The following is a 24,040-nucleotide window of genomic DNA, read 5'->3' on the forward strand; positions in this document are numbered from 1 at the left end:
ATAATTCGGTAGATATTGGTCAATCAGTCTGGGTTTTGGTAAAGCTGAAGCGTTGGTGATAGTTATCCATCAGTGAGCTCGAATTCTGGCCTAGTAGGGGATTTCTGTAGAAATAGATTTCAAATGAATTCTGGGGTAATTGTTGTCATTATTGTCGCCTGTAACTTGAGTTCTTTTCTCTTCTTTCAGATAATTCGTCTTTCCATTTCCACATTTCTTTCCATTTGTTTGAGATTTAGGGATTTGTCTGGCAGCATGAATCTGTAAAGATACACACTGAATATGATCGACGTTCGACTATTTTATTTCGAAGTGTCGAAGTTTCAATACTCTGAGGCGCGGAAATTTACATTCTACCAGGAACGGAAGAGACACGCGACGGCGTAGCTCATCAGGAAACTGCGATATTTGACCTTTTTTTATGAATTACGGACCGCTATCGCGGCGTCTTGCAGTTATCGGTGTGTTTCTGGTGGATGAATAGTCGGATAAAAACAATCTGAAACTGGGTGCAGTTGCGTAAGCGGCTGCGATCGAAGCGGTACGGTGGAGCGTAGTGGTTACAATTCCCCTGCTCACTGCTGTTCGCGATGGTTCCAGGTCAATCCCAATCGAGCGCAACCGCTTTCGTAACTGCACCGAGGTTCATGTCTTGGTGATCCGACCACACCGCGGAGCACCACGCGGAAATGCTTCCATGACTCAACCATTATCCCCAAAACCAACTGTTTGAAGTACTACAATGATCCGCCTCGCAGACACATGTCAGCGGTTGCGCTTTGTGGATTTGCGGTGGCTTACATTGATCTTGTACCAGGGATCTTTCTCTTTCAGCACTTCTTTCGGAGCATGTTCGAATTTGATTTTACACTTACATTCCTTCGATACCTCTAATTTGGATATATTCGTAGTGTGAGTTCTTCTCCACAACGTTCCGCAACAATTAGAACAGAATCAGGGGCTAACATGAAATGAGGTTGACGTCATTGTCATACTGACAAAGATAAGGTTCTACGTCTGATCACCGTTAAGTGTTAGGTGTCATTTAGACAAGTGTTTGCGTGAATGTTTCCAACTTCTTGAAAAGTGTTACCAACCTGATGAGGCAAGCGTGCAAGAGAGTAGACGTGCGGAGGAGTGCATAAGGGTGAAATGGGACATATGCAGTTATTACGACTATGAAACAGCTGACAACTTCCTATTCTTTTTTTGACAATTCCTCTTGGAATTATTGCGTGGTGATTCCAATCTTTGTGACAAGATGATTTATCCCGCCGTGCCGCCACCGTAACCACATTTTGGCGTCTTCAGAGCCGCGGGGGTGCGCGGTTTGGCGGCTCTGTGGTTTGATGGTTATTGAGCGCACTGTTGTAAATAGTCAATAACCGCCAAAACCACAGAACCGCCAAACCGCGCGCCCGCGCGGCTGTGCGGGCAGCCTTAGTGCTTTCGATGTCGGCGCGCCAATTCTACGCTTTGGGACCCGCCTCATCCCATTCTACCTGTTTCCGGCGCCAACTCAATTCAATTCGGTCTCTCTGGACTTGTTTCACTCCTTTTTTTAATCACTTTTTGGCGCCGGCGCACCTATTGGACACCTTTCGACCTGTCTCTCTGCTCTATGGAATTTCGTTTCACACTCGCACACTTCGCACACCTTAGAGACGAACCCCATTATTACATGACATTATTATGAATCCCATTTGTTTATGTTATGTTATGTTAATGTTTATTTCCATGTTATGTTTATGTTTATTTAAGTTGATGACACGTAATCACATATGTAAGTCCTTATAAGTATCACATCATGAATTCATTTCACTGGTTGATCTTTCTTCGATTCTGGACGTGGTCCCACAGCACTTTTCTCGATTATACTTTCACGTGATATTCCTTTTTTCTAGAAATATCGAATAATGTGTAAATTATATGATAATGATGGTAAAGAATATCCACATTGATGATTCTGGTTGCACTTAATTTCACAGGCCGGAACGAGGGTAAACATTTACATTCGCAAGGACTTATGCCCAAAATACCAGAACGTGTTCCCAGCAAGGCAAGTTCCTCCGCCCTACACATAGTGGAGTCAAAATGATGAAACACGTACGGAATTGCGTACGCGGCTTCTCTCAAGGCGCTTCGGTGCCCTTCCCCTCCTGTATGCCTGTTGCACTCATCCATACAGTAATAACATATTACGTTTCGGTACAAATATATAGTCGGGTCAAAACGACATGAATCACGAGTGTCGTCGCGGTGCATTTGCGTACGCCTCGAAACGCCGCGGTGGAAGCAGCAGTTGGGACCGAGTTGGGATCGTCGGAAACTGTAGCGATGGGTGGTGCTAGCAGGAGTCTCCCATCGATCTTGAGCCCTACGCTCCGCCGTACTGCTTTGAGCGCCGCAGTTTACACAACTGCACCGAGCTTTCTGTCGTTTTTACCCGATTATATATCAATGTGAAAAAGCTACCCGTGCTTATAAAATATTTAACAATCAAATCACGGAGGAAGTTCATCAGATATTCGAACAAATTCGCAAAGTTTGGAAAATTTTTTTCTAGCAGGTTTTTACTGTAGAACTTTGTCGTCAATGGCTTTTCTTGTCCTAGAATATAGAACTTGGATCTTGGCTCCTTTATTATTCTTAATAACTCGTTTTAATTCTATCTGAATTAGCTAACTTAATTAACTAGCTAACTGACTAAATTAACTCTGAACTCAATTTTATTATATTATTATTATTACATGATATTTTTTATTATAATATTATAATTGTTAACCCTTTTTATACGAGTCCTTCCGACTTGGCGAGCAAGACATTCTGACTCAAGTTCGAGATACCTAGAATTGTCTGCAGAAAGGTTGAGATGTGATCAAATCTTGACTTCCGAGTTTAGTCCGGCAATGCATTTGGATAGCTCGTTTTTGCAAATACAAGCAAGTAGTTAACAAATTATCGGATGCGACTGTTTTATTATATTGGTCAGCCTTTAAAAAATGCAACGGACGGTGTTAAGTCTAATGAAGGTCAGTCTAGTAGAGATCTCCGTGTTGATGTCTGCTTAAAATGCGAATTGAGTGACATTCAAGAAAAAATGTCAATGTCTTAAAAAGCACCACCTCTCCCTTTATAGCCAGAAAAGTAGGGAATCAAATTAGAATACAAGATAATCATTTAAGGTCAAATTGGTGTAGCATGGAAACCCTATGGAGAAAATAGTTTCGGCTGTAGATTACGAATATAAACCAAGTTTTCCCTTAAAAAAAAGCGGCATGATACATCCCTACGAGGTAAGCTGGAACGTGCCACCCTTGTGCACGCACCGCGTTTGCGTGCTAGCGGTCGATGATTAGTAGGGTCTCCTCACGGCTATTCAAGTAAAATCAGTGAGTCCAGTGAGGCTGTCGAGGGGACCGAAAAGCGTACAAGGGACGCGTTCTACCGTACCCTCACCGTTTTTTAGGACGATTAGAAGAAACCGCGGGGCCACGCTCATATTCTTAATGCACACGTTGAAGGCTATATCTTGCCTGAGGCTTCCACACTAAGTCAATTCCGTGGTATGCTGCCTTTAATCGCAAAGCAGTTCTAAGGAATTCGAGCTGTTCTAAGAAAATCCTTCCCGCTTCGAGCTGTCTCTCTTGACATAAATGCGATCTATTGGAGCGGAGGAACACACTTCGCTGTGGGTCGCAAGGAGCATCGCAAGTACGTCTTGCTTGATTTCGTCCAGAAAAAAAAACTTTTTCCAGTAAACATTGGATGATGGAATAAAACTTCAACCATACGTAACCTTATGTAAATGGAAAATGTCAGCCATTTGCTATCAGCTCAAATTTGGTTCAGATGATGATGAAGTATCCTATGATGAAGCATCCTAGCGTGGGTCTGATTGCGACTAAACACTAGCGAACTTCCTGCCTGTACAGCAGCAGTAGCCCCTGTTTTTTTCTTCGGTGGTGAGAACCACTGAATGGCATAACGTTCTCACCGGTTTCTTAGCATCTAACGCTTCAATATGTCGCGCAAACAACTTGGAAGGGAGGCAGATGTCCGGAAAATCGTTTGCGATGTCGAAAATCGTATCTGAAACCTGAAAAAGAAGTTGCCTTTGTTTTTGTTGAACATGAAATACCAGAGCAACCCACATCCAAAAGATCATATTCATTTTCAAATGGGTTCGCCATTTCAAAGAAATTGTCGATTTTCGGAGGTGGCCTGTTAACTGCTTCTGTGAGCAAGGCACGATCTTCACAAGCTGTTTCGAGGATGGGATAGGATTCCCTGAAATTTTTCGAAGATCTTTAATGAACAAGAATAACTAGCCTATTTTTTTTCTCAGAAAAAAGAATCGTGAGAAACTCGAAGCAAATTGAATTCATTTTATGTTCGTGAGGAGACTTAAAAATAACACTTATGAAGTTTTAACACATTTAACTTCGTAGTTAAGTTTACATGGGGACCTTACAAATGAGGGTGCTACTTTGAACACCATTTTAGAGCGGTCATGCCAACCATAAATAAATAAATATAATATATAATAATATATTATGCTGCAATCGAATACGAGTCGAATGTTGCAGTTGTCAGCCGAAGAGGAGCTCAAGAGGGTTATTTGCGACGTCTTGTAAGACAACGGTTTTGAGATCTACTACCCTTAGAAAGTAGGACTAGAAGGTTGGAGAGCTTAGCCAGATCCCATTTAATTATTATATATTGAGAGAATTTATGTATATTATATTGTATTAAAGTGCATATTATATTGAGAAATCTTAAAGCAACATTATTCCAATATAGCTATGCACTGATAGAAGTGGTGTAACGGGCTTAAATGAGAAGGATAATGATTGCGTGGGCAGCAAACTACTTTCACTATTGAGGGGCTCCATCCACTAAGTTACAACAGTGTGTTTCTGAGTCTACTTTCACGTTTCTTCTCCTTTTTCTCCTTCCTTTTTGTTCTCCGCATGTGTTGTTTTCTCCGCAATGTCTGAAATAGGGATGGGTGTGGCGCAGTCGGTCAGAGTTCCGTTGTAACCACACGGTCAATGTTTCGGAACCACACTGGTGCAAACAAACCCTCTCGTCCCACCGGAGTCAATAAATTGGTGCTAGATCTGTCTGGGAGGATAAAAACACTGACTTGATTTTCGGCTGACCTCCACAATTCATTGTATAGGCCAAGACGAGTTCCAAAACCCCAGCGATTACATAGCACTTTGTAAACGGTGACATCCCTGGAGGTGATGAGAAGGTGTGTTTAAAGCCCTCTAAGCAGTTCAGCATTTGTTAAATACCCATTCTGGGCGGAAATCAGTAAGAAACAAATCACGTCAACCGTTATTCTCTGCACAGAGAACTGACAATGGTAAGGCGGCCAAAGTATTATAATTTTTTGAGATAATTAGATGAATTTCTTTCCAGAATTCCCACCCTCTCAAGATTTTATTAATTGAAGGTCATTGTCCGGGAAAAACAAAATTTTATAGCAATAAAATGAGCGGTTTGGATAGATACACCGCGGTGGCAGGAGGTTTCGCTGTGACGGCACAGTCGGTGCTTGGAATCGCCATAGGCCGACCAAGTCTTCCATTTCTCCAGCGTTAAACTGGGACCATTCCTGACTGGGAGGACAAAAACATTGTCTTTGTAGTCGTAGTTGTAGTTGTAGTGTAGCGTAGTGCTCGATCGCAACCGCTGGCTCCATCGCGCCATCGCTGGGCGCAGACGCTTGCGCTACCGTGCCGGACTTTACGTCGTTTTTATCCAACTGTATAAGACACAAAGACGTTTACAGGTGCCCACGCAATAGTTAGATGAGCGCTGTTTCTCTGACATAAACCACTTATCTTTATTAGCATGGTATTAGTGATAATTTTACCAAAAGTCAGCGCGGACTGAAAAGGACAAGAGCAAATCCTTATGCGAGATTTCAAACGGGACATCAAAAATGTGGAATCCACTAGATGGAGTTGTGAAATCAATTTGAAACAATGTTTTCATTGCAGCGCATAGGAGATTTTTAGTAGGAATATCTGCTCACTGCGACCTTTTCATACTTCTACTCACTATTTGATAAGTGCGAACCCCGCAAAAAGCCTGAAAATCCAGCGTCAGCCGGAAGATCAAACTGGTATATTGAATATTGCAAAAGAAAACGAACGATTTGTTGCAACTGCGCTCCTTCCCACCCTTCGTGGTCTTCGAAAGCACTTTTACGTCGCTCGAGGATTCTGTCCTTTCCGTCTTCTTCGAAGCTAAAGCTTTGTCCTTAATTTCTTCCTTCGCTGCTGGCGCTGTCGTCTTTCCTTCGTTTGTTTTTCTAGCTCGCAGTTTTCGTTTCATCTTAAATTTTTCTCTCTTCTTTGATGATTCTGTTTTCCTGCTCTCTGGTACAGAGTTGTGGATCTTTGCTGAAAAAAAAACTGGCGAAGATAACTACTCATTAACCTATAATGATATTAACTCTCTCCTCCAAACCCACTACGCTAACTTTGCTCGTATTCCACCAAAGATTACATCCTAAGAGACTAATACATGGCAGAATCTCCACTAAATCGTCGCATGACATCATAAGGGAAAGGAAAGAAAAGAAGGAAGAACTACAAAAATGTCAAGTCGTGCCCGTAGTCTCAAACGTATCGAAAGATCGAATTATCGACCAACTCGAATATTTTCTCATGGCTAATCAAATTGTTGAATACTCGAGATTTGCAGTTGATAGTGATTCGGGTTAAAAAAATATTCCAGAATTTTAATGACTTTTGGTTCGGTCAACACTCTAATAATTTCATCCCAGCATTTTATAAAAAATGCGAAATCTCAAAAATCAGTTCGGAGAATGAATTACTGCAGAAATCTAGTAATTTAAATTTGCAGTGATAAGTCACTGAGAGAAACCATTGGTTGGTTACCGTTTTTAGAATGTGCTCAGATGGTTGACTAAGTTCACCTGAAGCAGGGTTCCCTAAAACACCCGTTGGAGGATTTATTAACGATTTATTGTATACTTCTGACTTCTGTTGGTCATTTCTTTTTTCTCCACTATCTGACTGAAAAGTGTGAATTTTGAATAGATCCTCAACTTGTAATTTGCATCAGATTGAATGCAGATCTCCATACCTTTTGTGTTTTTTCAGGTGTTCGTAATTTGCTGTTTTGTTTATGTTTACCACTGATGAAATCGGATGCTTCTTCGCTTCTCTCCATAAAATGGACTTTGGGGGGAGCCATCAGCACTGCATCGAAGGGGGTCTCCACGTTCGGTACCGTCTCTTTTCCAAATGGGCTCTTTTCATTTTTCAATTGTAATCTGCTGCGATTCTTAATGATGAGCATTGTTACCGTATCATGGCTAGAAGTTTTTAGTGCTAATCAGTAGTAATTCAGCATCGTTTGAGGTTTATGATTGCGTGCATGGGTTACGCAGTGACTCGCTGGGGTTCGCCGATGTACCAAGTCAGTTTTTCTTACCCTCCCAAACAAGTTCGGTACCAATTCATCGACCACAGGTGTGAGAGGTTTGGGCGGCTTAGGACGGTTTCGAGCCATCGACCACGCGGTCACGATGACACCTCTGGCAACCGCACTACCGCTCTATATAATACCTACATATTTTTGACATTTATTTTTCATAAATCCCAAAGATGTGGAAGGAAACCACCCCTTTGGAAGTCGAAGCTACTCAGAAATCTCTTTGAACCAGCTTACTGAACAGTTATCATTTTATTAGTTTACTAAGTTCTATAGCTATGTTCAACAAATAACACGAGTGAGACGCGAATAACAAAGAAAGGAAGGAAACTTCTTCTTCTCTTCTTATTTCCCCTTAATCAGCTCCAGAAACGACATTACAAACGGCCTTGTCGCACTAAACTCCCTACGAAGCACTTATCGTCGTGCCACGTGTGCGAGGGAAGAGGTACCGGTGGCGGGAACCCTTTTGCTACACTGTTTTTCTGGATAATTGGGTTGAATTGAGCGTGATGGCACTCATTAGCTTCACCCCCAACCCTGTCTATTCGTGAGGAACTGAGAAACCCTCAAGTGCGTGATAGCTAAATTTGAAAAAAGTCACAGCGACGCATTGTTCGTCAGAATATGAAAAACATACTGTAGTGGCCAACCGGGCACCCATCAACAACAGTTTGAATGATACGTACTTGTTTATTCCATAACTGCTTTGTTCCATAGGAAGTGTTTGATTGTTTTCCTGATGTGGTAGGCACATGCTGCGTTTCTTCTTCAACACATGCTTCACCTCGAACAGCTGAAACGGCTATAATCAATTGCTCTATTCACGGTTCTCTCAATGGAAATTGTTGAGATTTGTTCTTGGGAAGATAATATTGCTTTTTGAAGCAATCATGACATAAGTTGCGTAGAAAAATCCCATTGCAAGCACAATTGTCATAGTTCTGAACAAGCAAACAAATTCATAAGCGTTTATGCTAACGCTATGAGTATAAAGACGAACATCTCATGGTAAGATTCTTAGATAAACATAGGTAAACCTGTATTCCTCCTTGATCGTGAACTAATTATAAGTCATATTTAAGATGAGCCTGCTTAATTTTAAAATCCTTCCATTGGTATGACAGATTTTTAGCTTATCCCAACATTCCAATCTCTGATGTTTACGAATGAATCGACTTCTCCTTACTTATCGATATTTTTGTGAAGGATTAAGTTCTAGAGAAGGATTATAAATTTTTAGTTGGAACAGATACATCGAAATACATACAATTTCTTATTTATCGTAGATCTTCGTGGCAAATCATAATGAATTTTGCTTAGAATGTGCTCATTATGCTCAATCACTCAGTATGATGCTGAATAAAGTGTGACTAACTCCTGCTTCTTACATAGTAGTGATAATTTTGAAAAACATTTTTTTTATCATTTCACCGCATCAGCAAAACAAGATTACCACAAAAGATGTTTCATTTTCGTTTCGCATCTCACTGGGCGGCTTCGCCAAAGAATGGGTGACTTACTAGTGGATTTGCCGAAGGAAAATGAGGACGCTATCAAGAGCAAGAAGGCAACCTACGAAGTAACATTTCGTTTAATTTGTTTGTCACCGCACCTATCTAATACAAAGTGTTAATGCTGAATTAATTGGAGAGCAACTAATGATCTTTTTTGTCTGCGTATCTGTCTGGATCTATTTGTCTAAGTTGCACGTTTTTTTTTTGAAAATATCTCTTTTATCTACCCCTTAATTTTGATCTATCTAGTCTTTTTACTGAATTGTTGTTTTTCGTCGTTCCTTTCGTAGCTAGCACTTAGATTCTTTGAGAATTTGACCGAGAAATTGAAATGAGAGACGCGTTTTGAGTCAGCACCTCTCCGATCTCTTCCAGCATTTTCTCAAAAATATCTTTTATTAACTTGCGCACTCGGTGGCCATGAGTTCCTGGTATTAACGCGGGGAGGTGTGGAGAGGAAAGAACTATTTTCATGAGTCTTATGGAACAACAAGTAAACGGTTAGCTACCTCAAACGGGTGACTAAATTGAAACGGGAGGAAAAGAGGAAAGGCAGAAAAGGCCGCACGTGATCATTTGTCTTACGTTAACTCATATGCACAAAGTGTTGCAAATCCACTTCCTGAGTGTTCAGCTTCTCTGGAACGTGGTAAATGGAAGACAAGGCGGTATTATGAATGAAATGGTCTTCCCCGATAACAAACGTTCTCACAAACCTCTCACGAAACTGCACTGTGGGGTTATTAGCCGTGGTTGTTCACAAGTATTAGTACTGAGGATGTGAAATTCTCTCCACTATCTATCGACTTTTTAATGGTTTTTCACCGAGTTTGTTTGAGGTGCATGAAAACAAATAAAACTTCAGAAAAACAAGAAAACAATTTACCGATCTTGAGACGCCAGATGAATTATGAAAGTTGATTCAATTTCTTACTAACATGGCCCGATAATTAATTAAAAAAGGATTATAATTAAGTGAAGAAGAGCGCCAAGACATTTCTGATTTCAATTGAGATGTCCGAGGGTGTTTCATAGCACTAAAAGAAGACCTAAGAAACTAATAGAAATTACCTGTTCCACAAGCATCGGACAGAGGAATTCTTCACAATTTTAGATTCAAGATGTGATTTCAAAAAGTACATGCGGAAGTGTGTATCATGTTTTGCGACTCAGTGATAAGAAACATTTGGCCATGAAATGTGAATCCGTGAAAGTGAAAACTCCGGTAAGCTGAAATTGTTCATCAATGCGTTAAAGTCCCTATTCCAGCTGAATCTCCTGAACCGAGCAAACCAACCAAAATTATTCAGACAAGGTTGATAGGAAGTCCGATGGATTTGAGAAATAGAATCCATCGACAGGACAGAGGAGTTAAAGGAACTATGTAGATTAACGTTTCTGGTAGCGTCAAAATGTCACATTCTCAATAGGAGAATTAGCTGTGATTCTGTGTCATCACTTTCGGTGCAAATCCGCCAGAAGACAGAGTTTCGAGAAGTGATATCGGGGAACAATTTGCAATTTGAAACCGTTGGCTCCGGAGATATGACATTCAGCAATATGTAGCACCTTGGTTGTGTGCAGGGTAGCATGATATCTCACTTTAGCAGATGAGATACGCAACAGGATCAAGTTTACATTTAGTCACAACCTAGTCACTATTAGCCTCTTAGAGTTATTGATTCACAAAGAAAAATACCAGCAATACAACAGCATGCAATAGCGTGACAGTGCCACATAGAAAAGTTAGTTGGCCACCCTAGCAGTCTGAAGCAAATTCCCAAGTATATAGTAGGGTCAAAACGACATGAAGCACGTACGCAATTGCGTACGCAGCTTCTTTCGAGGCGCTTCGGTGGAGCGTAGTGGCTAGGAGCGTGGTGAAATCCTTGCTGGTACCTTCCATCGCTATAGTTTGCGACGGTCCCAACTTGGTTCCAAATGCTGCCTCCACGGCGCCGTTTCGAGCACGTACGCAAATGCACCGCAACTACACTTGTGTTTCACGACGTATTGACCGACTATACTCATAGATCATTTGATGCTCTTTCCCAAACATACAATAGGAACGACATGAAGCAAGGTATAGTTGCGCAAGCGGGCGCGCTCGAAGCGGAACCATGGAGCGTCGCAGCTAGAACCCCAGGAGACCCTTACAAGCACTATCTATCGCTGCAGTTCGCAATGTGAACGACCGACTACCTCTGGTCAACCTGGCTAACCTACAGAGAAAACAACCGCCTCCTGCTGCGCCGCTTCGAGTGCAGCCGCATACGCAAGTGCACCGTTCTTCATGTCGTCGTGACCTTACTACAGTCAACTGAATCACCTCGCTTTGTAAATTCTTAGCTTTGACTGGTTTTCTCTAAGTTTTGCAAACTGGTTTGCTCCAAAATCCAGGGCTGTTTGCTCGCTACAAAAGTGCTCCGCATATTGCTGCATTTCGAAATGAAGTATGCGCCCAAACATGTGAGCCAACATTTTAACGAGAAAGCTTATCAAACTTCGGCAGTGAAGCCGAAATGTTCTGTTCCGCATGATAGGAAGGGATCAGTGAACGACCAGATACCTCTGGTCAACCTGGCTAACCTACTGAGAAAACACGAAGAGAGTACCCGTCTGCCCAAATTGGGCTTCCATCCACGAAAAAGCATCCATTCCTACTGTAGTTTAGCTGAGTTTTCTATTTTTCTATTTTTATAGTCCTCTACCGTGTGCGCGCACCTACTAGCTCTCTCGAGGCGTTATCCAACTGCAGCAGCTACAAGCGAATCAACGCCGACGAAGGTTCTCTTGGAAGGCTCCTGCAGGGACACGCGGCAAATGCTGTGTGGGGATCTTTGCCCGAAAGCAGCACAGACAGCCAAAGTCTACAGGTGGCAGTTCGCAAGATGGAGTTCCCGCAGCCATCTGAGAAAACAATGCAAAACTTGCCGCTGTTCAGCTCCTCCACGACAATGTGCGGCCGCATGTCGCTCAAACCAGTCGTCCTCTTGGGATTCGGCTTGGAAAACGGTTTCCCATAACTATTTTCCAGACGTCGCCCCATACTACCACTTGTTCAGAGCCTTTAAACATTCCCTAGAGCAAAAACTGTTCCATTCTTTCACGAATCACAAATCCGTCCTTTAACTGGTCTTTCTGAGTCTCTGAACTTCTGGTAACAGGGAGCAGTGGTCGTCCCAGGAAGATGGGACGTTGTGAGAGGCACTCAATATACTCACTACGGTGAATACATCGACGGATGGTCATGAATGTATGAGTAACAAACTCTGGAACCATAAAAGGTGTACGGGTTTATAAAAATACACACGCAACCTTATTTATAACGTCACTAGCATAAAGACCTTTTACAGTGGTTGATGGTAGTTGACTTGCCATTACCACTGCTCAAAATTTCAATACAGCGAATCTCAGTCTCCATAATTCCCGCACTGTCTTTGACTTAAATGATCGATTAAATGATATTTGGATTATGGGGATTCCTTGCCTCGTTAAAGAAATTAATAACTAAGCTAAAGAAGACATTAGTCCACCGTTCTGTTGATCATACTAGTCATACTAAACATCATTTCAGACACTTCGACATGAAGCCAGGGTGTTGGAGTCACTCAGAACTCTTGTCTCCCCACATTTCCTTACACTGGAAGATAGAGGAATAGTGGACGATAGATTTTTGTTTGTCATCCTTAAATTGGTATGGTAGCGTAAACACCTTAGAGACCTTTATGTTTGAAGCTACAAGAAAAGTGAAAAATCAAGGTTTAACGCAAAATCTAGGTCGGCAAGAACTTGCTTGATTTGCTTCAAGAATTACCGGGCAAGAAGTTCAGCATGGGGACTGGAATAAGAGTTGCTGAACAGACATTGTCTGGCATCCGTGATCTGCACATCGTACGTCTCAGAAATAAGAGAAAATTTTTCAGCTACCTTTACTGTTTTCTTATGCCTCTTTATTTAGTGTGGTTACATACATCGTGATATAAAGCCAGACAATTTCGCAGTGGGAAGGGAGGAAGATGACAATTTTCACACCATTTTTATACTTGACTTCAAATTTGCCCGTAAGTTTAGGTAAGCAATTTCGCACAATGACTTTTTCGCAAATGAGACTGCTATGACAGTTTTCACCGTAAAATTTTCCCTGGATGTGTTTGAATCTGGGTGATCCGGATGGTGTTTTTCGGCTTTTCCATGCTGAGATCCACAAGCACACCTATGTTTAGATTTAACTTCATGCAAACAGACACTAACAGTGCCGAACAGAGTTCTGTACAATGCAAAGTCACCCTCGTTTATGAACAAATTAGAGAAATCCCTTGATCCAAAGTAATCTGATTTTCCCCATGAACGTCGTCAAGCCCTCTACTCCTATTGCAACTGCATCGCAAAATGAGAATAGTGTAACCAGCTTCTTAGTCTACAGTAATTCCTGCTGCAGTCCTTGAAAAGAAAACCATTCCTTTCTATTCACCGCACAATTTTAGAGTAGAAGGGAAGGATCTGCGTTTGGAACGCAATCAGGCTGCTTTTCGTGGAACACCACGATATGCGAGTATCACTGCTCTGAGTATGGTAAATACTTTTCACAATAGACGAGCATCCGAATAAAATTTCAAGAATTAACTACCCTCACTCTAACTGTTTTAGTTACGGCGAGGTGAACATTCACCTATCCGTAGCTACAACAATTATTCCACAAACAGCGGTTATTCCAGAAGGAGCAGTCGCGAAGAGACGACTTAGAATCATGGTGGTACATGATCGTAGAACTAATGATTGGTCAACTACCTTGGCAAGATCTAAAGGTATCTAAAAAAAACTTATCCGCAGATTTCGTTCTGCCTTTAATTTTGGTTTATTGACAAAACGTGTGGTGCCTTTTTAGCCAAGTCAGCTCGAAGAGATCAAACACATGAAGAAACAAGTGCGAGTGAAGACGAATCTAAAAGTTGTGAGTAGGGGGCGAACATTTTTAAAAGACCATTAGCGTCCGCATCCGTAGCTAGCCTGAATCTGAACAGAAGCTTACTGGTGGATACGGCCACTGATTAAATTATGCAGCTCGCAGCTATTTCTGAAAATAGCCTGAATATTTTTAGAATTTCCAGAAATAGCTATTAATTTACATCTGCCAACTGCTCATATTTTCTCTAACATGCGGAAGTTCATTGCCAAAGTTCGGGACCGAGAACCGATAAATATCTTTACTTTTGGTCTTCCGGATTTGATAAACACACTCCTAGTATATAATGACAGTAGATGTAATTGTGATATTCAGTTCTTGAAGAACACTCCACAAGAATATATGACCAACATTATTCTCTATCTTGACACGCTGCACTATAACTCAATACCTGACTACGACCACATTGCAGATCAGTTAGCAGCAGCAATCAAGGTAAGTTCCAGAGATTGTTTCGCGTTAACTATTGCTTCCGTCTCGGAAAATGAACTCGTATCGAGAATTTCCTACAATACTTACATGTCTGCAACAATTAAGGACCGGACTGATGAATTTATTTACTTATTTACTGAACGAGGAACGGTAGCGCAGTCGATAAGAGGTTCAGCCGTGTCTGCACGATTGATCGGAGGTTCAAATCCGTCCTAGCGCCAACCAGGCTTTCATTTCCTCGAAGGTTGATAAATTGGTACTAGACTTGTCTGCGAGGGCAAAAACAGTGACTTGACACATCTGCCTGCCCCCGCCAACCATTGTAAGGCTACACGCGAGTTCAGAAACCCCAAACGCTATCCGAGTAAATTCGAACGAGTAGGCGCATAGCGCAGGTGTTGGCATGGTATCTGTTGTTGTCTTCCTGGCTTCCCATAAATAAAGCTTTAGCAGATACTTCAACTGTTAATGCTGATCCCATGGTCGATTTCACTGTTAGGGTTGATCCTTTGTTGAGGATGGCCGCTTGGCTAGTAAGTATTGGGAGTCGATTATGCCGACTATTGATGAAGGACGACATTGTCCGATGAGGGCACGAGCATGCAGCGCAGTACACCCTTTCTGTGCATGTACATATCTGCTTTGAGAACATGCAGTTGAATTGTTTTGCATCTTTTTTCGTCTTGCACTGAAGTTGGGCTGGAGAGTTGGATGGGAAGTGTCCTTGAGTAACTGGTTGAATCCTCCGTAAAAGCAACAATTTACTGAAAGGATAATTGTTCGTTTCTGAAGATATTTCGCCGTCTTTAACCGTCCGCATTAAAATATCTTGCCGTAAAGGATAAAAGGATAAAGTTTCTGGCGTTAATCAATCCGCTTGGGATGCTCCACCACGTTCACTTGAATTCAGGATCGTTTGAGGTTCACGAACGTGTGACTAGCCTATACGATGACTTGCGGTGGCTAGCCGATGTGTCAAGTCAGTGTTTTTATCCTCCCAGACAAGTCTGGTACCAATTTATCGACCCCGGAGGGATGAAAAGCTTCATGAGCGCTATGGCGGATTCGAACCTCCGACTGATCGTGCAGCAAGCGGAACCTCTAACCGCTACACTACAACCGCCCTATCTTGTCATAATTGGGAGGAAAAGTGAAAATAAAAATGCGAGATAAGTGAATCTCTTTAAAATAGAATTTGAGTAAATTCAGGCTCATTACATTAACTATGACTCACCTCCGGACTGGGACCTTTTGGCGGTTTACAAAGGACCAAAATATGAGAAAAATGTTGAACCAGAAATGGGACATGCATAAGGTTGGTATCCTGAGCATATTATTGTTCTCACTTTTCTGAGCTCTTCGAATTTTCATAGAATCACTTTTAGTCACGTTCTACTTGTTACACTGATGAAATCTTCATTTAGAGAGTACTGCGCCTATGAAAACAACATAATCATATAACATGCTTCTCCCATTTATTATAATAAAGTTTTTGAGATAAATGAGTGTACAAACGAAGGATACCTAACTAAGAGAACTGAAGGCTTGTATCACAATCCTGACTGTCTACTTGCTCACTTAATTTTGCTTTCTACGGATTATCTTAGATATTCTTATAGGAGAGCGCTGTAATTTCTCCGTCTCCTGACTACAGATGTAACCTTATTATAGGGTAGTGAGTTTAAAGTTGTTAAAAAGTTGCTAGGCATTTAGCTGTACCTTGGGCTAGATGCTCATTTTTACGAGAGAGTTAAGAGTGATGCTGATTTCCAACCTCATGAAAACACTACCATCATTTATCTGTACCGCAGATTAAAATGACTTAAAATCCGAGAACCGCCATGGCAGATCTACCGGTATAGAAAGTTAGAAGACGTCGATCGGAAATATTAGCAACTGATGTTAGTGAAAATATGCGGTTCATTTGCAGATTTAATACAACATATAAAAAGAATTAATACAAAGTGTAGTTATTCGTGTTAACTTTATCGAAATAAGCGCACACCATAAACTGCCGAAGAAATGACACCTTCATCAAACATCGAGAATTTTCCATCCATACGTAGCTATACTCGCTCATGCTGTGCATTTTCCTAGAGTCGCGCAACCGATGCTGCTGTGGGAATTGTACTCGTTATAAGACCTACCAAAATACTCAAAGAAACAGAAATTTCCGACGTGAACAGATTACTACTGTAAATACAACTATGCTGATAAGCCTCAACCGCTCAGCAAGAAGACAAAAGGACATTTTTCTGTCTCAACGTTCTTAACTTTTCATTGCGAGCTCGAAGGAGAAAGACAGTACCGTGAGCAAGAACTTTCGACAAAAGATGTGTGCTAATAAGTGTTTACCTCCACGAAATAGATGTTAATATTATAGCGCTCTTTTAATGAATCCTACTCGAGTTTTTTTTAGAAATTAGTTCGTGAGTCGGGATTTCCAAAATCGCCTTTCTCCTTATGTGAAATGGGAGCACTCGCTATCTGAACAATCTGAACATCTCCTCATCAAACAGAAGGACCTTAAGGGATATTTTTGATAACCAACATGGCAACCAACATCAATTGCAAATGTCCACATTTTGAGCTTTCTGTTAGTGCACTTATTGTTGACAGTCTTTCCAGCAGTTGACTTAAGATTTAGAATCTAAAACTCAACCAACTTTTTACACGCTGCAGTTTGGAATAAGTAGTTCGAGATACATACGAGTATTTCATATTTCTACTTCATATTTCTAATTTTTGATCAATTATCCTGAAAACGTTGCTGATCAACGTATCCACTTCAACTATTGTTCTAAAGGCACCCCCAAAAGATCAAAGCTAAAGACCCCAATCAACTTATTTCTAAATTACTGCTTTTTTGTACTACTACCTAAGTATACATATAACAAGTAACAGACGATTTGAACAGATTATTTTATTCAAGTAGGTTTGTTTTCGATTCAAGAGTCCTACATAATCACAGAAATTGCTAGATATTTAATACGTAGTTGAAGATTCAATTCTTTGCAGTTATTATCTTGGGATTGGATAGAATAAAATCCTGAAACAAAGATTAACTAGTTGTTTGTGTGGATTTCATTCTTGAGAACACATGTAAGATAAAACATATGAGAGAGTAATATGGGATGATAGGGATAACATTCTCAAATCTACGCTCAGAAACTCGTTTTGGGAGGTCGAAATCTTGAACGGGTGTGCCCTACTTTCCTCAACACACATGGTAAATCTGGGTCACTGCTCCGCTTACATGTTTCATGCCCTAACTTTTCCCGTTGACTTCTGGAATTTTAGCTTGGTCCATCCGCTTGTAAACGCTTCGGAACCCAATTGTACCTGCACGATTGCTTTGACTGTGGGCATCAATGCGAGGTTTCGTTCAACCAGTTGCCAAAATGAAATAGCGATAAAAAATGATTTCAATGAAACAAGAATATTGTCAACAGTAAACGGTTCACTGTGTATGTTTTCTAACTGACTGCATACCCATTTATTGTGTCATCAATGCCTCCTTCTCGCACATCAAACACTTATGTGAAGGATACAATTACCTTTTTTGAAGAAAGTTAACATCTGAAGTCCAGAGCAGCTCAAGGAAATCATACCTTGAAATAAATTAAATTTGCCCTATATGTAGTTCGTTGTCACAAGGTAGCATTATTCCTGGTGCTCCAAATCGAGAATGAACCATATTTCACCCAGTCTTAGATTTACGTGGGCTTCTTATCCGTACCATCTGCGTCAATGTCAACCTCAGCTACGAACATCGATGTTTTCTTGATTTTGGTTTTTTCCAACTGGCCAGTTAGCAGTACAGTTCACCACAGGTTCGGCGGTTCGATAAACGATTCCATTGAGTCAGCGCGCAAACCTACATGAGATGACAGCCATGTTGCAGTTACAGTTGGGACTAAGTTGATCAGCGCCCGATGATCTTGAGCAGATGGCCCAGGATATAATTGCGAATGAACGTGATTTTCACTCGGCAGTTGACCTCGTGGCTGCCTTGCCGCAGTGAACAGCGACGCGACGAAGGAGGAACGAAATCCAAGGCATGGAGCAGGTAGGTAAGGCAGCGACCACGGTTCCTCGTGCATCTTGAGAAAAGAAAGATAAGCCTGTCCAAGATGTCACGCGCTCAAAGGTGTCAGGAACTTCCAGACATGTGTTACTAATGCTCTGTTTCACTGCTATCCAACTACCTCTTAATCATCTACTTCTTTGAAAAGCATCAAAGTCAATTATTCAGTTGCTTATGAACACTAAGGAATTAACGAAATGTATTGGATGTGATAGAAAGGGAAAAGTTACGCATACCTTTTAGATCATTTCAGCTCGTAATCGAGATTTTTCACGTAACGAGGACCTTTATATTCGGTCATGAGATCCCAATCAAGAGGTTCTGAGTAGCTTAAGTGATATGCCTGGAAAGAGGAAAAATTACATCACAAATTACATTACAAGCGAAAAAAAACTGCTTAACTGCGTCTGACTTTTTGCTCACCGAAGAGAGCCCCAAAGTGGAACAGAATCCCTTAAACCCACTTGCATTGCCGCCTCGAGATGTGCTGCTATATGATCATAATCTGGTATAGAATTGTACTCGAGCGTATCGATATAAAGAATTATATTCGCCATATATTCTTCAGGAGTGTGTTTAAGAACCTTATACATAAATGCATATAGCATAACAGTTTCTTCATCCTGGATCCTACCTCTTTCATAAATAATCACCTTTTTTAAGTTCTTTTCCAAACGAAGTTGTTGTTTGTACAGCTTCACCTCAGCTCGATCGCCGCCCTGAATGCTATCTCAACCTTCGGAGGACTCAAAAATGATGGATGGAAAAAAAGGATGCAAGGCGGCAGCAATCTAGTAGCATGTACTACATGATTGGGATTAGGATGCGAAACGAGAGCAGCTGAGAAGGAATGGTAGTTTCTTAGGACTGTTGTCCAGTATTTGTCAACTGTAACGTATGTATAACCTAGGAACTATAAACCCTTACGATTTCGACGTTTCTTCTGTGGTGTCCATGTTTTCATAAAATAAATTATAGTAAATTAGCTAGAATTATTTGAAAAAATTCACTCGGCAGTGTTTCCAGGGCAACTGTCCTATCATCCACTCTAAAACCATGTACCACCATGCTTCCACATCATCTTTTCGACATTGATCTTTCTAAATACAGTTCAAGGATAAATTAAAGCAAATGCGATGAACTGTACGCATAAATTGAAGCAGCTGAGCAAAGGATAACAAAGGTAGGGATAAAAGAAACCATGTCTAGTGCCCCTATGCTAGCATATCTTGTGGTTCCACGGAACGCTGCCTTCTCCCGCATATACCGCAGATCCTTTTCATCTGTTCTGCAAGGAAACAAAACTATGAAACCTCTTTTTTCTGTGAAAAAGGGAACTGAGTCAAGGAACCGCTGGGGAACTCGAACATGTGTGGGACAGGCGAAGAAATCACCGACACCCGCTCGATGCAGAGAAAAAGAGAGTCAAGGTGATGAACGTCAACAAAGTGGTTTTTGTTTTCTTCAAATTTTAGCGTTATTTACGCAACGACCGCTGACTTTGAAAAACAAAGAAACAAAGAAGTCAGTGGATAAAAAAGAGATAAGATATAGAGCTACCTGTATTTCCGACAAAGCCCAAAGTCTAATATGTATATGGTGTGCGGATTCCCATCTTCTTCTCGTCCTATGGCAAAGTTAGGTGGTTTTATATCTCGGTGCAAGTACCCACACTGAAAAAAAATTACTGTCGCCATTCCTCCAAAAGTTTTTTTTCCAAGAGATCGCTTCTTTATAGCATTTCAAAGTTTTTTTTTAATACATCGAGTGCAATGCGATAGCCCAAGGAGACAAGAGGAAAATTTTCACGGACTTCTTTATCGCGTTCAGAAAGATTTCCTCCCACTTCACCATATTTTCGAAATTCAATTAAAAGCCACTCCTATTACAAGTTCCGCTTCTACAAGCTGTTGTTACATAGTAGCCACCTCGATCCGAACCTCTAGCTCCCCAGCTGAGTTCCAAGCGCACCCGCCATTGCACCAAGCTTCGGGTCGTTTTGACCGGACTTTAATGTGCAGCAAGTTACAAGGCAAAAATAGTTTTTAAAAAAAGGTGTTCATGAGAAAAGTACTCGTTTGTGGTGTACTTACTATGTGGAGATCTCTTATGCCTGATAATGTTTGCTCTGCCGCCCTTATTCCAGTAGCCATCGAGAAACGCCTTTCAGGGTTTTCCATGCGAAGATCCCACAAGTTTTTACCAACCTCAATTTTGAAATGCGTTATGATTTAATATGTATTCGAATAGAAGGAAAAATAAAGGGAAAAATACAAATTTGTAGACAAATGATTAACTTAAACTTCAATAAAGTCTTAAATTGTACTCTATAGATATATATTTGCGCAATACGTTTCGTATGTGTTGTTATTAAGTATACATACCGTAGAAGAAAATAATCACACTAACCACTTTTAGAATAAAGTCGTTAGGAGAGCATATATTATTTATCATTCGTTACAAAGGCAAAAATCACGACAACCGTTCATAATCACATCGTTCGTTTCAGATGACTTTGTGAAGTTCGGGTAGCGAAAAAGTATATCAATTGTGCTTGGGAACATCTTTAGTTACAAAACAGATGCAGACAGAAACAAAGTAGTTGAGGCTCCCCAGGAGCAATGGAGCGAGCGCCCTCGCTGAGTCCACTTTAGGTAAAGTTCGAAATATTATTTATTCAGATCAAAGACTGAATGGGTATGTATAAAACGTTATCAGCCAAGCGAAAGACTCGCGTCGCTCTAGAAAAATTCTTACAGATTTTCACAAAGCTGCAACAATGCAACAATCAGTAAAGGTGGCAGTGACAGACTTGTCACAAAATTGGACGTTACCGGTATTGGTTCTCGTGGTGCTGGAAACAACAAAACTATTTTTCAAAAGTATCTAAGTTGGACAAAAACCGTTGCGCAAATGTTTCCAGAGCTGTCTGGCAAGGCCCTTATAGCTTACACAGTACGACTCTTTAGAACTCTTCAGTTAAGTAATTACAGGACCTAAGCTTTCTTAGTCGATTAGACAAACATTTTGAATTGAAGTACTTTCATATCTCGTTCATTCTACAAAAACTACGGAAAAGAAAACAAAAGAAAAAACACACGTATGAAGAAGTATGAAATGAGCTTACTACTTACTAGCCTGATAACAACAAACATAAATCTGCCCGTTATTTTCCCCCGATCTTCGTAACTGATAAAGTGAACCGAGTTAATCTTTCTCATCCCTTCGAGTACTCGCGCTTCATGTCTCAAAATCTAAAATAATAAGACGGCTAAGAGCGATTCTAGAATGATTTCTACAATTTGTTCTACAAGTCAGTTCTCCTAAGAAAAATGAATACTTCAATGATGAAGAACTTTTTGAGTTCTTGTATTCTTCGTAAGGATGAAGGGTAAAGTGTCTGGCGCCAATCAATCCGCATGGAATGCTCCACCAACTTAGCTTCAGTTCAGAATTGTTTAAGTTTTACAAACGTGTAACTAGCCTATGCAATGACTTCCGGGGGCTCGCCGATGTGGGAGGTTAGTGCTTTAAAATCCTTCCAGACAAGTCTGATACCAATTTGTCGGCCCGGAAGAATGGAAAGTTTGGTTGGCGCTAGTGCAGTTTCGAACCTCCGACCGATCGTGCAGGCACAGTGACAACCGTTAACCGAATAAGCGTGTTTTTTCAAATCAAGAAGGAAAAGAATCGCCGGAGTAATCAGGAGGGGCGCATCCTGTCCCAGGTAGTTTCACCGCCAAAAAAGAAGTAAGATTTCCGGATACTTTTTTTGAAAAATAATTCTGCCAAAGGCAATATTCAAAAGGATATTAAAAAGGATAAAGTCACTGACGTATCAGTCCATTTGGATGCCCAACGCGTTTTTACTGGAATTCGTAATCGTTGGGGTTTTGGAACGCGCATTAGCCTATACAATGACTTGCGGGGGCGGGTGCAGCGCAGTAGGTTAGAGGTCTGTTTTAGTCTATGTATAAATACAAAAAATATTTGTTTTAAGTAAATCACAGGGCGAGGACGGGTGTGGTGTAGCGGTTAGAGGTTCCGCTTCCTGCACGATCGATCGGAGGTTCGAATCCGCCCTAGTGCTCACCAAGCCTTTCATCTCTCCGGGGTCGATAAATTGGTACCAGACTGGTCTGGGAGGATAAAAGCACTGACTTGACACATCGGGTAGCCACCGCAAGTCATTGTTTAGGCCAGATACACGTTCGTAAACCTCAAACTATTCTGAATTGAAGTGAACGTGGGGGCGCATCCCAAGCGGATTGATTAACGCCAGAAACTTTACTTTTTAAATCACAGAGCATGATATGAGCCCTAACATTCTTCGAATGGGATTAAATTAGCACCTGCTTTTTCACTTTGTACGATTCACATTTCATTGCCAATTCTTTTCCGTCTTCTAAACGCCGAACTCGAAATACTGCACCAAACGATCCCTTACCAAGTATTTCCAAAATCTATAAAAAGTCATCATGTGGGATGTTAGGGTCTAGAGAGCAGCACGTGCTGCTCACCTCATATGTGGCCTTCTTGCTCTGGATAACATCCTCGCGCTCCTTTGGCATGTCTTCCATAGGATCTGGCTTGTTCATGTCTGCCACATTCGAGCGTTGCTTACCTAAGAATGAACTCATCCTCTCGTCGCGTGCAGCAATATTCCACAAAAGTGACTAGTTTAGATAGGATTTCTCCATAATCATTTTTTGATTCAATCCATGAGCTCGCAGGCTGTTAACCGAAAAAGAATGGTGTTCAACAAAGCAGAATCGAGAATCTCAAGCTGCTCCCTACGAAAATATTTCGAAACAGATCTATTCGAAGTGTAGACCACCCGAAGAAAATGCTAATCAAGTGAAACGTTACATACTCAGTAACAAGTTCTAGATAGTAGATGCTACATAAAAAGTACAGCGAAGACGAAAACACGAATTTTTTAAACGTCAAACAGTCATGCCACTTTCTGAGAAGTAGATCGAGCATAGGCATGGCATAATTCTTCAAGAATCTTCCGTAGAACATTCGAAAGAATTCGGTGAAGTCCATGAAATTGCACTACTCTCCACTACAACGGATTCAGGTTGTGTTCGTTTCGCCTCCCTCAAGTGGCAACCAAATTCATGACGCATCATTCATTCAAGTGAATCATACTTGTATCTAAGCCAACTTCTCGACCGCAAAATTAACATCAAACAAACAAAATTTCTGGACTAGCTGTTCTAAACGAAGTCATCGTATCGCCCTCATCTTTTAAATCGAATTAATTACGTTAAAGTATAGCTAAATTTATTTGTGCTTTCACTTGTTCACTAAAGTTTAAATCACTTAAATTCATCAAATTAAGTTTAATGTTCTATCTTATCAAAAACACTGAAGGTATGGTTCGAAAACGCGAGCTATTCTTGCGTTGATGAACAGCGCCCTTGAATTCTTTAGCAAATTACCAAAACTAAATTTAGTCTCCTACCACTAAGACCACTAGTACTATAAGATCTGATCTCTGCCCAGGCGTATTTTTTCAAATACTTGCAATTTTGACAATTCTCGTTCAAATTA

At 41.0% G+C, this 24,040-nt stretch overlaps 4 protein-coding genes across 8 annotated transcripts; 1 reads left to right on the forward strand and 3 right to left on the reverse strand.

The window, feature by feature from the left end:
- Window positions 1–1,813: 1,813 nt before the first annotated feature.
- RB195_004050 (uncharacterized protein) lies at window positions 1,814–8,236 on the reverse strand (the record flags this gene model as incomplete). 2 transcript variants are annotated; one of them, XM_064178178.1, is made up of 7 exons in its annotated part: window positions 1,814–1,900; window positions 3,998–4,099; window positions 4,155–4,290; window positions 6,170–6,419; window positions 6,959–7,058; window positions 7,129–7,329; window positions 8,120–8,236. In XM_064178178.1, the coding sequence occupies 7 exons, from the start codon at window positions 8,234–8,236 to the stop codon at window positions 1,814–1,816; spliced, it is 993 nt and encodes a 330-aa protein (XP_064033002.1). The 2 variants fall into 2 exon arrangements, with proteins under 2 accessions (XP_064033002.1, XP_064033003.1); XM_064178177.1 differs by lacking the exon at window positions 8,120–8,236 and adding an exon at window positions 7,480–7,557.
- Window positions 8,237–8,989: 753 nt separating this feature from the next.
- On the forward strand, window positions 8,990–15,836 carry RB195_004051 (uncharacterized protein; the record flags this gene model as incomplete). Of its 2 annotated transcripts, XM_064178194.1 has the most annotated exons (12): window positions 8,990–9,061; window positions 10,111–10,221; window positions 12,574–12,693; window positions 12,777–12,890; window positions 12,958–13,070; window positions 13,484–13,571; window positions 13,715–13,804; window positions 13,885–13,950; window positions 14,278–14,397; window positions 15,604–15,651; window positions 15,692–15,709; window positions 15,819–15,836. In XM_064178194.1, the coding sequence occupies 12 exons, from the start codon at window positions 8,990–8,992 to the stop codon at window positions 15,834–15,836; spliced, it is 978 nt and encodes a 325-aa protein (XP_064033004.1). The 2 variants fall into 2 exon arrangements, with proteins under 2 accessions (XP_064033004.1, XP_064033005.1); XM_064178193.1 differs by lacking the exon at window positions 15,819–15,836 and having other exon boundaries at window positions 15,604–15,708.
- Window positions 15,837–17,351: 1,515 nt separating this feature from the next.
- RB195_004052 (uncharacterized protein) lies at window positions 17,352–18,497 on the reverse strand (the record flags this gene model as incomplete). 2 transcript variants are annotated; one of them, XM_064178204.1, is made up of 2 exons in its annotated part: window positions 17,352–17,443; window positions 18,272–18,497. In XM_064178204.1, the coding sequence occupies 2 exons, from the start codon at window positions 18,495–18,497 to the stop codon at window positions 17,352–17,354; spliced, it is 318 nt and encodes a 105-aa protein (XP_064033006.1). The 2 variants fall into 2 exon arrangements, with proteins under 2 accessions (XP_064033006.1, XP_064033007.1); XM_064178205.1 differs by lacking the exon at window positions 17,352–17,443 and having other exon boundaries at window positions 18,219–18,497.
- Window positions 18,498–18,725: 228 nt separating this feature from the next.
- On the reverse strand, window positions 18,726–23,121 carry RB195_004053 (uncharacterized protein; the record flags this gene model as incomplete). 2 transcript variants are annotated; one of them, XM_064178221.1, is made up of 10 exons in its annotated part: window positions 18,726–18,824; window positions 18,946–19,065; window positions 19,135–19,200; window positions 19,492–19,581; window positions 19,682–19,769; window positions 20,042–20,154; window positions 20,575–20,688; window positions 21,616–21,735; window positions 22,834–22,944; window positions 23,002–23,121. In XM_064178221.1, the coding sequence occupies 10 exons, from the start codon at window positions 23,119–23,121 to the stop codon at window positions 18,726–18,728; spliced, it is 1,041 nt and encodes a 346-aa protein (XP_064033008.1). The 2 variants fall into 2 exon arrangements, with proteins under 2 accessions (XP_064033008.1, XP_013292941.1); XM_013437487.2 differs by having other exon boundaries at window positions 23,002–23,079.
- Between the last annotated feature and the right edge of the window lie 919 nt (window positions 23,122–24,040).

The sequence above is a fragment of the Necator americanus genome, chromosome I, assembly GCF_031761385.1.
Source record: "Necator americanus strain Aroian chromosome I, whole genome shotgun sequence".
In the NCBI taxonomy this organism is placed as follows: Eukaryota; Metazoa; Nematoda; class Chromadorea; order Rhabditida; family Ancylostomatidae; genus Necator; species Necator americanus.